Source organism: Procambarus clarkii, chromosome 33, assembly GCF_040958095.1.
Source record: "Procambarus clarkii isolate CNS0578487 chromosome 33, FALCON_Pclarkii_2.0, whole genome shotgun sequence".
NCBI lineage: Eukaryota > Metazoa > Arthropoda > Malacostraca > Decapoda > Cambaridae > Procambarus > Procambarus clarkii.
Genome location: NC_091182.1, coordinates 43,602,506 through 43,618,831, shown reverse-complemented (window position 1 = coordinate 43,618,831; position 16,326 = coordinate 43,602,506). Strand labels below are relative to the sequence as shown.

General features: G+C 38.1%; 1 protein-coding gene across 4 annotated transcripts in view; it reads left to right on the top strand.

Annotated features, from left to right (window-relative positions):
• The window catches only part of LOC123765234 (UDP-glycosyltransferase UGT5), a 193,929-nt gene that overhangs the window by 64,662 nt on the left and 112,941 nt on the right, over window positions 1-16,326 (top strand). For 2 of the 4 annotated variants that reach the window (XM_069335555.1, XM_069335556.1), the window contains exons 2-4: window positions 8,714-8,758; window positions 13,607-13,780; window positions 15,461-15,715. In XM_069335555.1, coding sequence (XP_069191656.1) covers window positions 13,607-13,780; window positions 15,461-15,715 — 429 coding nt within the window. In that variant the 5' untranslated portion in view covers window positions 8,714-8,758. The remainder of the gene's footprint in view (window positions 1-8,713; window positions 8,759-13,606; window positions 13,781-15,460; window positions 15,716-16,326) is intronic. The other 2 variants (XM_069335557.1, XM_069335558.1) reach the window with 1 other exon arrangement.

Below are 16,326 nucleotides of genomic sequence, written 5' to 3'. Positions count from 1 at the left end.
TATATATATATATATATATATATATATATATATATGTCGTACCTAGTAGCCAGAACGCACTTCTCAGCCTACTATGCAAGGCCCAATTTGCCTACTAAGCCAAGTTTTCATGAATTAATGTTTTTTCGACTACCTAACCTACCTAACCTAACCTAACCTAACTTTTTCGGCTACCTAACCTAACCTAACCTATAAAGATTGGTTAGGTTAGGTTAGGTAGGGTTGGTTAGGTTCAGTCATATATCAACGTTAATTTTAACTCCAATAAAAATAAATTGACCTCATACATAATGAAATGGGTAGCTTTATCATTTCATAAGAAAAAAATTAGAGAAAATATATTAATTCAGGAAAACTTGGCTTATTAGGCAAATCGGGCCTTGCATAGTAAGCTGAGAAGTGCGTTCTGGCTACTAGGTACGACATATATATATATATATATATATATATATATATATATATATATATATGTCGTACCTAGTAGCCAGAACGCACTTCTCAGCCTACTTTGCAAGGCCCGATTTGCCTAATAAGCCAAGTTTTCATGAATTAATTGTTTTTCGACTACCTAACCTACCTAACCTAACCTAACCTAACTTTTTCGGCTACCTAACCAAACCTAACCTATAAAGATAGGTTAGGTTAGGTTAGGTAGGGTTGGTTAGGTTCGGTCATATATCTACGTTAATTTTAACTCCAATAAAAAAAAATTGACCTCATACATAATGAAATGGGTAGCTTTATCATTTCATAAGAAAAAAATTAGAAAAAATATATTAATTCAGGAAAACTTGGCTTATTAGGCAAATCGGGCCTTGAATAGTAGGCCAAAAAGTGAATTCTGGCTACTAGGTACGACATATATATATATATATATATATATATATATATATATATATATATATATATATATATATATGTCGTACCTAGTAGCCAGAACTCACTTCTCAGCCTACTATTCAAGGCCCGATTTGCCTAATAAGCCAAGTTTTCCTGAATTAATATATTTACTATAATTTTTTTCTTATGAAATGATAAAGCAACCCTTTTCTCTATGTATGAGGTCAATTTTTTTTTATTAGAGTTAAAATTAACGTAGATATATGACCGAACCTAACCAACCCTACCTAACCTAACCTAACCTATATTTATATGTAAGGTTAGGTTAGGTAGCCAAAAACAGCTAGGTTAGGTTAGGTTAGGTAGGTTAGGTAGACGAAAAAACATTAATTCATGAAAACTTGGCTTATTAGGCAAATCGGGCCTTGAATAGTAGGCTGAGAAGTGCGTTCTGGCTATTAGGTACGACATATATATATATATATATATATATATATATATATATATATATATATATATATATATATATATATATATATATATATATATATATATATATATATATATATGTCGTACCTAGTAGCCAGAATGCACTTCTCGGCCTACAATGCAAGGCCCAATTTGCCTAATAAGGCAAGTTTTCCTGAATTTATATATTTTCTCTAATTTTTTTCTTAATGAAAGATAAAGCTACCCATTTCATTATGTATGAGGTCAATTTTTGTTTATTGGAGTTAAAATTAACGTAGATATATGACAGAACCTAACCAACCCTACCTAACCTAACCTAACCTATCTTTATAGGTTAGGTTAGGTTAGGTGGCCGAAAAAGTTAGGTTAGGTTAGGTTAGGTAGGTTAGGTAGTCGAAAAACAATTAATTCATGAAAACTTGGCTTATTAGGCAAATTGGGCCTTGCATAGTAGGCTGAGAAGTGCGTTCTGGCTACTAGGTACGACATATATATATATATATATATATATATATATATATATATATATATATACATATATATATATATATATATATATATATATATATATATATATATATATATATATATATATATATATATATATATATATGTCGTACCTAGTAGCCAGAACGCACTTCTCAGCCTAATATGCAAGGCGAAATTTGCCTAATAAGCCAAGTTTTCATGAATTAATTGTTTTTTGACTACCTAACCTACCTAACCTAACCTAACCTAACTTTTTCGGCTACCTAACCTAACCTAACCTATAAAGATAGGTTAGGTTAGGTTAGGTAGGGTTGGTTAGGTTCTGTCATATATCTACGTTAATTTTACCTCCAATAAAATAAAATTGATCTCATACATAATGAAATGGGTACCTTTATCATTTTATAAGAAAAAAAATTGAGAAAATATATTAATTCAGGAAAACTTGGCTTATTAGGCAAATCGGGCCTTGCATAGTAGGCTGAGAATTGCGTTCTGGCTACTAGGTACGACATATATATATATATATATATTTATATATATATATGTCGTACCTAATAGCCAGAACGCACTTCTGAGCCTACTACGCAAGGCCCGATTTGCCTAATAAGCCAAGTTTTCATGAAATAATTGTTTTTCGACTACCTAACCTACCTAACCTAACCTAACCTAGCTTTTTCGGCTACCTAACCTAACCTAACCTATAAAGAAAGGTTAGGTTAGGTTAGGTAGGGTTGGTTAGGTTCGGTCATATATCTACGTTAATTTTAACTCCAATAAAAAAAAATGACCTCATACATAATGAAATGGGTAGCTTTATCATTTCGTCAGAAAAAAATTAGAGAGAATATATTAATTCAGGAAAACTTGGCTTATTAGGCAAATTGGGCCTTGCATAGTAGGCTGAAAAGTGCGTTCTGGCTACTAGGTACGACATATATATATATATATATATATATATATATATATATATATATATATATATATATATATATATATATGTCGTACCTAATAGCCAGAACGCACTTTTCAGCCTACTATTCAAGGCCCGATTTGCCTAATAAGCCAAGTTTTCATGAATTAATGTTTTTTCGTCTACCTAACCTACCTAACCTAACCTAACCTAGCTTTTTTTGGCTACCTAACCTAACCTTACCTATAAATATAGGTTAGGTTAGGTTAGGTAGGGTTGGTTAGGTTCGGTCATATATCTACGTTAATTTTAACTCCAATAAAAAAAAATTGACCTCATACATAGAGAAAAGGGTTGCTTTATCATTTCATAAGAAAAAAATTATAGTAAATATATTAATTCAGGAAAACTTGGCTTATTAGGCAAATCGGGCCTTGAATAGTAGGCTGAGAAGTGAGTTCTGGCTACTAGGTACGACATATATATATATATATATATATATATATATATATATATATATATATATATATATATATATATATATATATGTCGTACCTAGTAGCCAGAATGCACTTCTCGGCCTACTATGCAAGGCTCGATTTGCCTAATAAGCCAAGTTTTCCTGAATTAATATATTTTCTCTATTTTTTTCTTATGAAATGATAAAGCTACCTATTTCATTATGTATGAGGTCATTTTTTTTATTGGAGTTAAAATTAACGTAGACATATGACCGAACCTAACCAACCCTACCTAACCTAACCTAACCTATCTTTATAGGTTAGGTTAGGTTAGGTAGCCGAAAAAGTTAGGTTAGGTTAGGTTAGGTAGGTTAGGTAGTCGAAAAACAATTAATTCATGAAAACTTGGCTTATTAGGCAAATTGGGCCTTGCATAGTAGGCTGAGAAGTGCGTTCTGGCTACTAGATACGATATATATATATATATATATATATATATATATATGTCGTACCTAGTAGCCAGAACTCACTTCTCAGCCTACTATGCAAGGCCTGATTTGCCTAATAAGCCAAGTTTTCATGAATTAATGTTTTTTCGACTACCTAACCTACCTAACCTAACCTAACCTAACTTTTTCTGCTACGTAACCGAACCTAACCTATAAAGATAGGTTAGGTTAGGTTAGGTAGGGTTGGTTAGGTTCGGTCATATTTCTACGTTAATTTTAACTCCAATAAAAAAAATTGACCTCATACATAATGAAATGGGTAGCTTTATCATTTCATAAGAAAAAAATTAGAGAAAATATATTAATTCAGTAAAACTTGGCTTATTAGGCAAATCGGGCCTCGCATAGTAGGCTGAGAAGTGAGTTCTGGCTACTAGGTACGACATATATATATATATATATATATATATATATATATATATATATATAAATATATATATATATATATGTATGTATATATATATGTGCTCGAATCCATGGTGCATAAAGCAGCTTTATACTTCCCACCAGGATCAGCAGGTGGGTTCACAGGACTAAGACCCAACCACATCGAACAAATGCTCAACCCTGCACTGGGAGACATTGCACAGGGCCTCCTGGTGGAACTAACTAGATTCACCATCACATGTCTAGCTGGCAACATACCAGAGACCATACGGCCTCTCTTTGTTGGCGCTATCCTCTGTGCCCTGAGGAAAAAAGATGGAGGAATCAGACCGATAGCTGTGTGCAATTCACTCAGGCGTCTCGTCGCTAAGGCTGCTGCTCGAGCAGTTAGTCAGGCAGCAGCCGACATGCTGAAGCCAAAACAGCTTGGATTTGGCATTCCCCAAGGGTGTGAGGCAGCGGCTCATGCAGCTAGAGCCTACATTGCCAACATTACGGATGAAAAAGCCCTGATAACGCTGGACTTCAAAAATGCTTTCAATTTGGTTAGAAGGGATGCAGTACTCAGTGCGGTTCATCGCCTTTTTCCTTCCCTCTACCCGTTTGTAAACTCATGTTACAGCAGTAATCTAACTCTGCTTTTTGGGGAACATGAAATTCAATCACAAAAAGGTGTCCAACAGGGTGACCCCCTTGCTCCTTTTCTTTTCTGCCTAGTCATCAAGGAAGTCACCGATAAGCTGTCTAGTGAGCTCAATATTTGGTTTTTGGATGAAATTACTCTAGCCGGCTTCCCAGCCTCACTCTTGGACGACATAAGAATAATTCAGGAGCAAGGAGCAAGTCTAGGCCTCACCCTGAACCCTTCCAAGTGCCAAATAACCTCCACCAACCAGCACATAATAGAGCAAATAAGGGTTGTTTTGCCTGACATTCATACAACGAACCCTGAGGACAGCACACTCCAAGGTGCTCCTCTTGGAAGGAATGCCATCGACGAGGTCCTTGGTAAGAAGATCACTGGCCTGAAGAGGATGAACGAGAGGATTGAAGACATCGATGCCCATGATGCATTTTGCCTCATCACCAGATGCTTGTCCCACCCCAGACTGACCTACTTTCTAAGATGTTCGCCATCTTTCAACAATATTAAATTAGAAGAGTACGACAGCTTGCTGAAATCAACACTAGAAAAAGCCCTCAATCTTTCCCTCAGCGACTCACAGTGGAAACAGGCCTCCCTTCCTGTCAGACTCGGGGGCCTTGGCGTGCGCACAGCAATACAAATTGCTATACCAGCGTTCCTGTCCTCTTCGGTGGGGTCTGACAACTTGGTGAAGGAAATCCTACTTGAGCACCTATTTCTAGGAAAGGGTACATGATCCCAGCTTCACAGACTGCACAACCAAATGGGTCTCTCTCGCAGGACCAGCACCCCAACCACCACCTTCTGAAGCCCATAAGCAATCCTGCTGGGATCACCCCATTGTCGACCCTGAAGCTGCGACTTTGCTAGAAGCTGCGACAACACCACATGACACTGCCCGACTTAGAGCTGTAGCAGCTCCCCATGCAGGTGACTTCCTATTAGCAACCCCAACGTCAGCAACCGGCACCAGTCTCACACCGCAGGCCCTCCGAATTACCGTGGCTCTCCGCCTCGCTGCCCCAATCCACACCGAATACAGGTGTATTTGCAGCGAGGCAGAGGCCGACAGATACGGACGGCATGGCCTTCTCTGCCAAAGGACAGGAGGATGGCATGCAAGACACGGCGAGGTCAATGACATTATTAAGAGAAGCCTTACCACAGCCGGTTGTCCAGCAGAGAGAGAGCCCCGTTATCTAATGTCCCGCAACTCTGATGAGCCGTCAATCGCCCAGACGGAATCACGGTGAACCCCTGGAGGAATGGTAAACAGTTGGTGTGGGACTACACTTGCATTTCAACTTTAGCTAACACCTATGTTGACTTCAGTGCTACACAAGCAGGAGGTGCTGCCAATCACCGGGAAGCAGCCAAGTCACGTAAATACAGAGACCTTGAGCACCACTACAATTTTATCCCCATTGTCTCAGAGACACTTGGTGCCTGGGGTAAAAGTGATGCTAGTTTTTTGAAGAAGTTGGGGTCCAAGCTAACTGAAACAACTAGAGACCCTAGTGCTGCCAGTTTTCTTTTTCAGCGCCTTAGTGTGGCAATCCAGAGAGGAAATGCTCACTGCATCCATGGATCCTGCCCGCCATCTGAGGAGCTGGAGGAGCTGTTCAACTTGTGACAAGCAGCCTTGTTCCCTGCATGTAATCAATATTGTAACTTTTTTTGTGTAATGACATTTTCAAATAAAGTTAGATAAATATACACACATACCAAAAGGATAGGGGTGGTAGGAGAAGAAAATATCAAAGTGTTCAGTGAGGATCCACAAGGTCTTCTCTGAGTACTCTTTATTTTCTTCTCCGAGGCTATGGGTCCCTACACTTGCACCAGAGGTGGTACCTCTTCTAAGTTTATATATATATATATATATATATATATATATATATATATATATATATATATATATATATATATATATATATATATATATATATATATATATATATATATATTTATATATATATATATATATATATATATATATATATATATATATATATATGTTTATATTTATATATATCACTAAGAACTCTTTGACCCGGTCAGGATTCGAACCCATGCCGTCCAGGATCACCCCTAAACGTACACAGTACCGTGACCACCGCACCAATGATCGTCTATATATAAATATATATATATCGTTTAACAACCAGGCACCCATTTTACTCTTGGGTAAACACAGTCTACAGTTAAGGATTGAAGCCCAGTAAATCCTGACCGGCCAGGATACGAAGCCAGGACAAAGCACTCGCGATAAGCCAAGCAAGTGTCTTACCACTACACCATGGGAACTGACCTTTTTGTGCCTGTAGGATTGACTTGGAGCTCTTGGACCCTGCTTTTCTAGCCCCTGGCTGTCTAATGCAATGACGTCTGGTCTATTTATCTATTATACCTACTTTTAAAGTTATGGAGCCGGTCGGGCGAGCGGACAGCACGCTGGACTTGTTATCCTATGGTCCCGGGTTCGATCCCGTACGCCGGCGAGAAACAATAGGCAGAGTTTCTTTCACCCTATGCCCCCTGTTACCTAGCAGTAAAATAGGTACCTGGGTGTTAGTCAGCTGTCACGGGCTGCTTCCTGGGGGTGGAGGCCTGGTCGAGGACCGGGCCGTGGGGACACTAAAACCCCGAAATCATCTCAAGATAACCTCAAGAAGATAGTATATTTAACCAGCTCCTTTAGGTCAATCCATTTACTCACTACCCATATACTGAACGGAAACGTTCTAAGAATTCTATGATACCTCTGAGCCTCAAGCTTCCATTCATGCCCTCTTATTCTATTGGTATTCAGTGTAAAAAATTATTCTGACTTCATCCTGTCAATCCTTCTAAATATTTTATACATCTGTATCATATCCTCCCTTTTTGCTCCACCTTTATAATGTTGTCAGGTTTAGTTACTTCAATCTCTCTTCGTACCCTTACAGCTCTGGGACGCGTCTCGTTCTAAACTTCTGCACCTTTTCGAGCTTGCTTATGTGTTTATAGATGCGGACTCTACGATCGTATTTTAGCATTTCAGTCTCCTGACTCCTGATCCCATTTACATCACCTTACACTTGCTGGTGTTGAACTATAGCTGCCATTTCCTGGACCAGCTATATCGCCTGCTCAAATCATCCAGGAGAAACCTACAATTCTCGTCTGTCTGAGCCCTCTTCATTAGTTTTGCATCATCTGCAAACATCGACATAATAGACTCAACTCCTGCAGTCAAGTCGTTTAAATAAATGAGGAATAGTATGGGTCGCAGTATCGATCCCTGAGGAACCCCGCTTGTTACTCTACGCCAGTTGGACTCCTCGCCTCTCACTGTCACTCTAACACCTGTCAGGTAATTCCTTACCTGACAGATGTTAGGTAAGGATTCCTTTCCTGACAGAAACGCACTACCTATGTTAGTGCGTTTCTGTCTACTCCCGCCAACCTCTCAAATTTTTATAGAAGCCTTCTTTGTGTGATATTGTATAATAGGCTTTTTAACAGTCCAGACATAAGCATTCTTCCCAGCCTTCTCTGTCTTGCCATATTTTCGTTACCTAATCATAAAACTCCAGGAAGTTGTCAGGCATGATTTCCCTTCTCTAAAGCCATGTTGTTGTTTGCTTACAAACGTAATTCTTTTTATGTGTGCAACTAGTCTTAACCTCATAATTCTTTCCCGTACATAACAAGAGATGCTTGTGAGTGACACTGGTCTGTAGTTAAGTGCATCTTCTCTATCTACTTTCTTGTAGATTGGTTCCACATTTGCCTTCTTCCAGCAGCTGGGCAATTTCCCCTTTGTAAGTGAATCATTAAAGATTAGTGCTAAAGGTACGCCAAGGGCCTGTGCTGCTTCTTTTAACATCCATGGTGATACTCTATCAGACCTAGTAGCTTTAGTTCCATAAAGTGATATTAGTTGTATCTTTACTTTCTTCTCTGTTATTTAACATTTATATTTATTTATAAATATTTAAAATTTTCTTTTTAGGGGGCTGCTTCCTCATCTAGCTCTGGAAGCTGTTCAGGCTCAATAGTGAGTACTCCATGGAAGTTGGCATTGAGTTCCTCATAAATATCTTTATCTTTTCCTGTATACTGGCCTACCCTTTATACTACATATAAATATGTAGTCTTTAGAGATGGCTCTAATTGGAAGTTATATGATTAAGTATATGTATTTAACATCCTTATGGAAAACCTCGTTACCATGACATTTTCAGAAGGGGTTAAATTGCTAAGCTATGCTGATGATATAGCATTAGTCATTACAGGTCCTTCACTTCTAAATAAAGCACAAGGTGCATTAGATAAAGTTACATCTGAATGCAGTGTTTTAGGGCTAAAAGTATCTGCACATAAGTCTAACGCAATGAGACTAGGCGGCAACACTCCAGACAGGCACCTACTCATTCAAGACATTGACCTTCAGTGGGTTAAACAATATCAATATCTCGGAGTGTGGATAGATTCTAAAATAACATTCAACAAGCAAATTCAATATCTGAAGGAGAAAGTAAAATCACGACTAAATATAATGAGAGCAATCACAGGGCCCCGTCTAGGAGCGGAACACAAAGTGTAAAAAATGTTTTACATACACACCATTCGTTCCCTAGTTGATTATGCAGCGCCTGCCTTACTCACCTTACTTACTTTGGTGAGCCGGTGGCTGAGCGGACAGAACACTGTACGCGTGATCCTGTGGTCCCGGGTTCGATCTCGGGCGCCGGCGAGAAACGATGGGCAGAGTTTCTTTCACCCTGATGCCCCTGTTACCTAGCAGTAAATAGGTCCGTGGGAGTTAGTCAGCTGTCACGGACTGCTTCCAGGGGGTGGAGGCCTGGTCGAGGACAGGACCTCACGGGCACTAAAAAGCCCCAAAATCATCTCAAGAAAACCTCAAGATAAGATAACCTCACTCTTTCTCCTGGTCAGTGGGCAAACGTTGAGGTTATTCAAAACCATGCAATGCGAGTCATAACAGGATCTCCCAGATGAACTAAAATACTGAACCTAAGACTAGAAACCAAGCTAACGTCGATTGAAATAAGGGTAAAAGGGATTGCTGCATGAATGCTGACCAAGATATTGACTTCACAATCACTGAGAGGGGTGTCGACGAAATACATGCAGACTTTGTTATGCAAGCCCCTTGTGAATCTTCGCCAGCAGACTTTAAGATATGGTTCTTGAAGGAAAAAAAAACAGACAAATCCTCATCTGCTACGTAATATTACACAGATGCTTATAGAAGCAAACTTGGCATCTGACAGCTTCACATACCTCACAGATGGATCAGTAGACCAGCAGGGACAAGAAACCGGAGCTGCAGTTAAAGCAGGAAACTCTGTAAACAGTTGGAGACTCTCAAATGGGTGTTCGACTTTACAAACAGGGATGCTAGCAATTCAAAAGGCTTTGGAACATACTCGTGCTGAATACCAACAACATGTTATCATACTTACAGATTCGAGAACAGCCACTGAAACCTTGCAACGAGAACACATACGCGATAACATTTATCTGATCACAAATGTCATATCATTAATGCAGACACTCAAACGACAAGGCCGACGGGTACTTATCAACTGGGTGCCAAGTCATGTGGGAATAATAGGAAATGACTGCAGACGAAGCTGCAAAACTTGCACCTAAGAGAAGAAATGTAGACATTTACATACCACAGAGTCTATCACAGATTAAGAAAGTAATTAGAAACAGAGCAATGCAAAAGATGTTCAGTGACCACAACACAGCAGTTGCAACATCAGGATCTGCGGGTTGGTACAAGAATTCAACCAACTACGAACCACTTATTTAGATGAAAGGGAGCAGTAGAACAACAGAAGTACACTTACTTCGCAACAGGCTTGGATACCAATGTGCATGGGAAATAGGCTTACAGGTTCCGGAAGATGAGAGGAAATGTCAGCACTGTGGAGAAATGCCCGACAGACCACTGGAACATTATCTAACATAGTGCACAGTTACAAACCCAATAATATATCAACTTAGATTCAAAAGAGCAGAAGAAGTTGTTAAACACATGGGGCAAAATCTTACTGAAGCGACCATACGAGTCATAAATACTCATACTCCGCCCAAGTAAAACAAATAAGCAACACTTAGTGACCTAGCCAAAGGCTTAGGGCCCGTGCAGGAATATCCGTGAAAAATATATGAATATGAAGTATTGACTGTAAGGTAGCAGGTCGTGACATGATCAAGTATATAAAGTATTAACAGTATGGCTGGTGTATAAGGTAAGGCCTGTGTTATTTTACTCTTCCTGGAAACATCACTGCAGGCTAAATAATCCTTAATATGTTATGCTATAAGAGCCAGACAATAGGCTTGGAATATAGTGTTTCCGGGTGTACGATACCTGTCTTTTAATGAGTGTGAGCTCTCATATTTCAGTATTCCTACTATGCCAGTGAGCTCCTATCTCTTTCTGTGTGTCTGTCTTCTCTGTTAACTTCATAAATTATTCTAATATGTGAAACATAATAATACATCAATAATATTGTATATATATATATATATATATATATATATATATATATATATATATATATATATATATATATATATATACATATATATATATATATATATATATATATATATATAAATATATATATATATATATTTATATATAAATATATATATACCCTTGTTCGTTACACTATGCTATCCTGAACACAACCCTAACTATGTAATCTATGTAATCAGGGGTACCGAGGGTACCACTGATAACTGTAACGTGTAGTTGTGCTAGGCCCAGTATAAGCCTGACTCCTACAGCGTGTAGTACTGCTAGTCCCAGGAAATCCCTGACTCCAAGTACATGCATGGCAATAAACAAATAGATCAAGAATCCTTGCACTAGATAACCAACCACTTGAAAGGTGTGCTCGTAGAGCTATAGTCCGATCCTGCAGGCACCAAAAGGTTTGTACAAAATGAACCATCGTAGGCATGAAATCCACTACTGTGATATGAAGCACTTGCATCATCCTAAGAAACCACTCACGTAGAACAGCGTCAAAGACCTTGCTGACGTACTTTTTTCAGCATCATATTTAGTACTTTTATAATCTACAATTAATGTTTCCAGGAACTTTCTAACACTCAATGTGAATATTTTCCAGCAAGAGTTCTCTCTCATTTTTAGATTACTGTAACTACTACGTTAGTAAGAGTAATACTAATTCCGATTAATTTATTTAATATACCTGTAAGTGGCTCACTTAGCACTTGCTTGAATAATTTAGAACTCTACTGAATGCCTTGTCAGGATCAGATTTTTTTCGGTTAAAACTTCTAAATCTGTATAATTAGTTTCCTCATTGTAGGGGAAGAGAAACCTGTTTGGTTTATCGAGGTCTCCCTGTACCAACCTCTAACCTTCCCCAGGATGCAACCCAAACAATTGTTTAACTCCCAGGTATCTATTTATTGCTAGGTCAACAGGTACACAAGGCGAAGGGAAACATTTTCCAAATGATGACCTAACCACACCCCAAAAATTGAAGAAGCGACGACGTTTCTCTCCGTCGTGAATCATTATCATTGACTTGAGAATGATAACCATTATCACTGACTTGATAATCTTCAAGGACGGACTGAGATGTCGTCGATACTTAATTTTCTAGTTTGGGATTAGACCAAAATATTTTTTAGCCACGATATTGTGACTCATCGTCTCCTGTTCTAAATGCTTCTGTCCGGCTGTGAAAACTAAATCAGGGACTTGTCCGGTGTTCCCTGACATACTAGATTACTTCATTAAGTAAATTTTAGAGATCAGGAAAGAGTTGTTTATTATTTTGCTAATTTCATCCTCACATCTATTGGTTTATGTTAAACTGCTCCTAATATGCATTTCGAAAACCTGAGTCCCTAGTAATATTATTATTTCTAGCGCAGCTCTTCCAGATGATAGCAAACATGGTTTCTCTATTATACCCATTTCGTAATGTTATAATTGTCTCTTTATCGCCAGGACCAAATCCAGAATATTGTTTCTGGCGTAGTCGTAACAAACTGTGCCAGGTGGGAGCTATTCGATCACTTCCAAGAAATCTTCTGCTTTTCAGTTACTTGTTTTATATGTCCAATCTATTCTTCCGAGATTAAAGTTTCAAAAATAAACACACACATTATAGCATCTTGATGCCTTTTTTTATCTATTTCCAGATAGATTTACTGACTAATTTATTTAGTCAAGTACTTTAAATGAGTTTCATATTTCGATCATTCACTTATCTCAATTTTTGTTTTTGTATATATGATTTTATGTCTCTTACACTGTACTTCAGATCATTTTTCATATAGATAGTAATTCATGATTAATATCTATATTTTTATAGATTTTAGAGATATTCATGATTACTATCTATAATTCATCCTCTTTTTATATCTGATTTGTTAACATAAAAATATGATAACCCTTGATCTGGTCCTCGACCAATAGGTCAATCAAGTCGATATTCATCCATGTTTCACATGTTTCAGTGAGTGCTATTATATCTAATTGTTAAAAACACAAAAATGCTCTGTCACCCTACTTTAATTAGTAGGGTGACAGAACAGTATATATATATATATATATATATATATATATATATATATATATATATATATATATATATATATATATATATATATATATATATATATATATATATATATATATATATATGTAGATGCCTATTCTGTCCCTTGAAATATAAGCTTCAGTTCTTGCATTCACAGTATTCTTGCTAATGTAGGGGTCCCAGTTATCTATGAATGGTATTGCATTACTTATGCAATACTCTCATGCTGGCGAGGAACTGAATACACGTTAATGCAATAACTCAATTCTTATTCGCAGATGACGTTAATGAGAGTGTGTGTGTTGGTGGCGGTTCTGGTGGTAGGCGCCAATGGAGACTTGGCACCCCCTGAGAGGTCGTATAAGATCCTCATGCTTCTCCCCGTCTCTGCCAATAGCCACAGGACCCTCTTCATGTCCCTCGCTGAGGCTCTGGCTGACCGAGGACACAAGGCAAGACCTAGTGGTCTGATTCTTTTGGTACCAAATAATATCAGCAAAATGATTAAATATATTATTTTACAACAGCTAATAAATTTTGAAAAAAACTGACAGTACTCTGATAAAGTAAATGGAGAAGATTTGTTCATTTAAATACTCATAATCTACATTTATATGAGAGAATATCCATGTTTGTGCAAGATTAAAGGCCAGCCAATTGGGGTTAGCGTCACAGAACGCCATCCCCAATTATATATATATATTTTTTTTGAGATATATACAAGAGTTGTTACATTCTTGTACAACCACTAGTACGCGTAGCGTTTCGGGCACGTCCTTAATCCTATGGTCCCTGGAATACGATCCCCTGCCGCGAAGAATCGTTTTTTCATCCAAGTACACATTTTACTGTTGCGTTAAACAGAGGCTACAGTTAAGGAATTGCGCCCAGTAAATCCTCCCCGGCCAGGATACGAACCCATGACATAGCGCTCACGGAACGCCAGGCGATTGTCTTACCACTACACCACGGAGACTGCTATATGACGTACGAGTGATTGTATGACGGGTCTCATAGGGTGGTTGGGGTCGAGCTCTATGCTATGTTTTAGAAGGATTGGTTCCAATACCGAATCCCAGTGACTTCTATGAAGTATGAAATGTGGGTTTGATTGTCCATAGTGCTAAAATAGATTTTACAGCTGCTATCGACATTGAATCAAAGTCGATAAAACGTCGATAAAGTTAATCCAAATTTGATTCAAGGTCGATAACAATGATTCAACATCGATAACGTTGATTCATCGTCGATATGAATGATTCAACGTCAATAATGTTGATTCAAGGTCGATAACGTTGATTCAACGTCGATAAGAATGATTAAACGTCGATAACGTTGATTCAGTATCGATAACGTTGATTTAACGTTGATAAGAATGATTCAACGTCGATAACGTTGATAAGAATGATTCAACGTCGATAACGTTGATAAGAATGATTCAACGTCGATAACGTTGATAAGAATGATTCAACGTTGATTCATCTGCGAAAAGAATGATTCAACGTCGATAACGTTGATTCAACGTCAATAATGTTGAGTCAAGGTCGATAAGAATTCAACGTCCATAACGTTGATTCATAGACGATGAGAATTATTCAACGTCGATAATGTTGAGTCAACGTCAATAAGAATGATTCAACGTCGATAACAGTGATTGAATGTTACTTGAGCAACTTTTGCCCATTACGAGAAAGAACGGAAAGAATAATAGGAAGAGAATAGGAGGGAGGTAGAAAAAAACGGGAAAGAGAGAGGGAGGAAAATGAAACGAGAGGGAGGGAGGTAAGAGGTAACGTGAGGGAGGGAGATAGGCAGAGAGAGACAGAGACCCGGGCATCGCTGGGGTGCAGACTTAATACAAGGATAAATGTAAGACGTTGAGAAATGCTGCATACCTATGTCCCATCTTATCATACTCTTCACGCTGACATCAGAATCACATGTTAATATTAAGATCAAATCCTCTCATAGCTTTACGCTAACTTCCGGATCACATTCTCTCAATAACTTAAAGATAGCATCATGATCACATATTAACATCCACATGACTTCCTGTCATCAAGCGTATTCTAACATCAGGATCACATCTCATCAAGCTTACTCTAACATTCGGCTTCACATCCTCTCTGCAGATAGTGATGTTGACCAATGAAGCAAATTTGACCAAATATCCGAACATCCATGAGGTTACCCACGGCCTCCGACACTTCAAACATGAAAATAGAAACATGTTCGAATATCTGAACAACCCAATTGGAGGCTTCGGTGCTTTCAAGTACATTCTTCCAGCCATCGCAAGGGAACTGTACAATGTTCCAGTGGTTAAAGAACTTTATGAGAAGAGGAAAGAGTTTGATCTCATCGTTGTGGATCACGAGTTCAACGAGGTTAGTGCTTCGAGTTAGTCTTATAGAAATGTCAATCAGTCATTCTCTGGTAGAGTACATTGGCAAACAGTGTTGTGTTCCTCCAATGGTATTTTAATCCACTAATAATGTCCTCAGAGCAGAGGACAAAAGACAAGAACTGTCGACTAGTGCATGTCGACTCGTTACATTGTACATTGACAAGTTAATGTAAATGGTTACTATGTATATTGACTAGGTAATGTATATGGCTACGTAGTGCATTGATTACTTAATGAACATGGTTGCGTTGTACATTGACTAGTTAATGTACATTGCTAAGTTGTACATTGATTAGTTAATGAACATGGTTACGTTGTACATTGACTAGGTATTGTACATGGTTACGTTGTACATTGACTAGGCAATGAACATGGTTACGTTGTACATTGACTAGGTATTGTACATGGTTACGTTGTACATTGACTAGGTAATGTACATGGTTACAACAACTCTGAGCATGCAGACCGCATGCTCGGTCTGCATGCTCGGCCTCTTCATGCATTCCTCACCGGAAGCCTCTGAAACCTACATCCTTAAACATAGGGACAGCAACCTAAGGATTAACCAGTTTGTTAGCCAAACATTGGGCT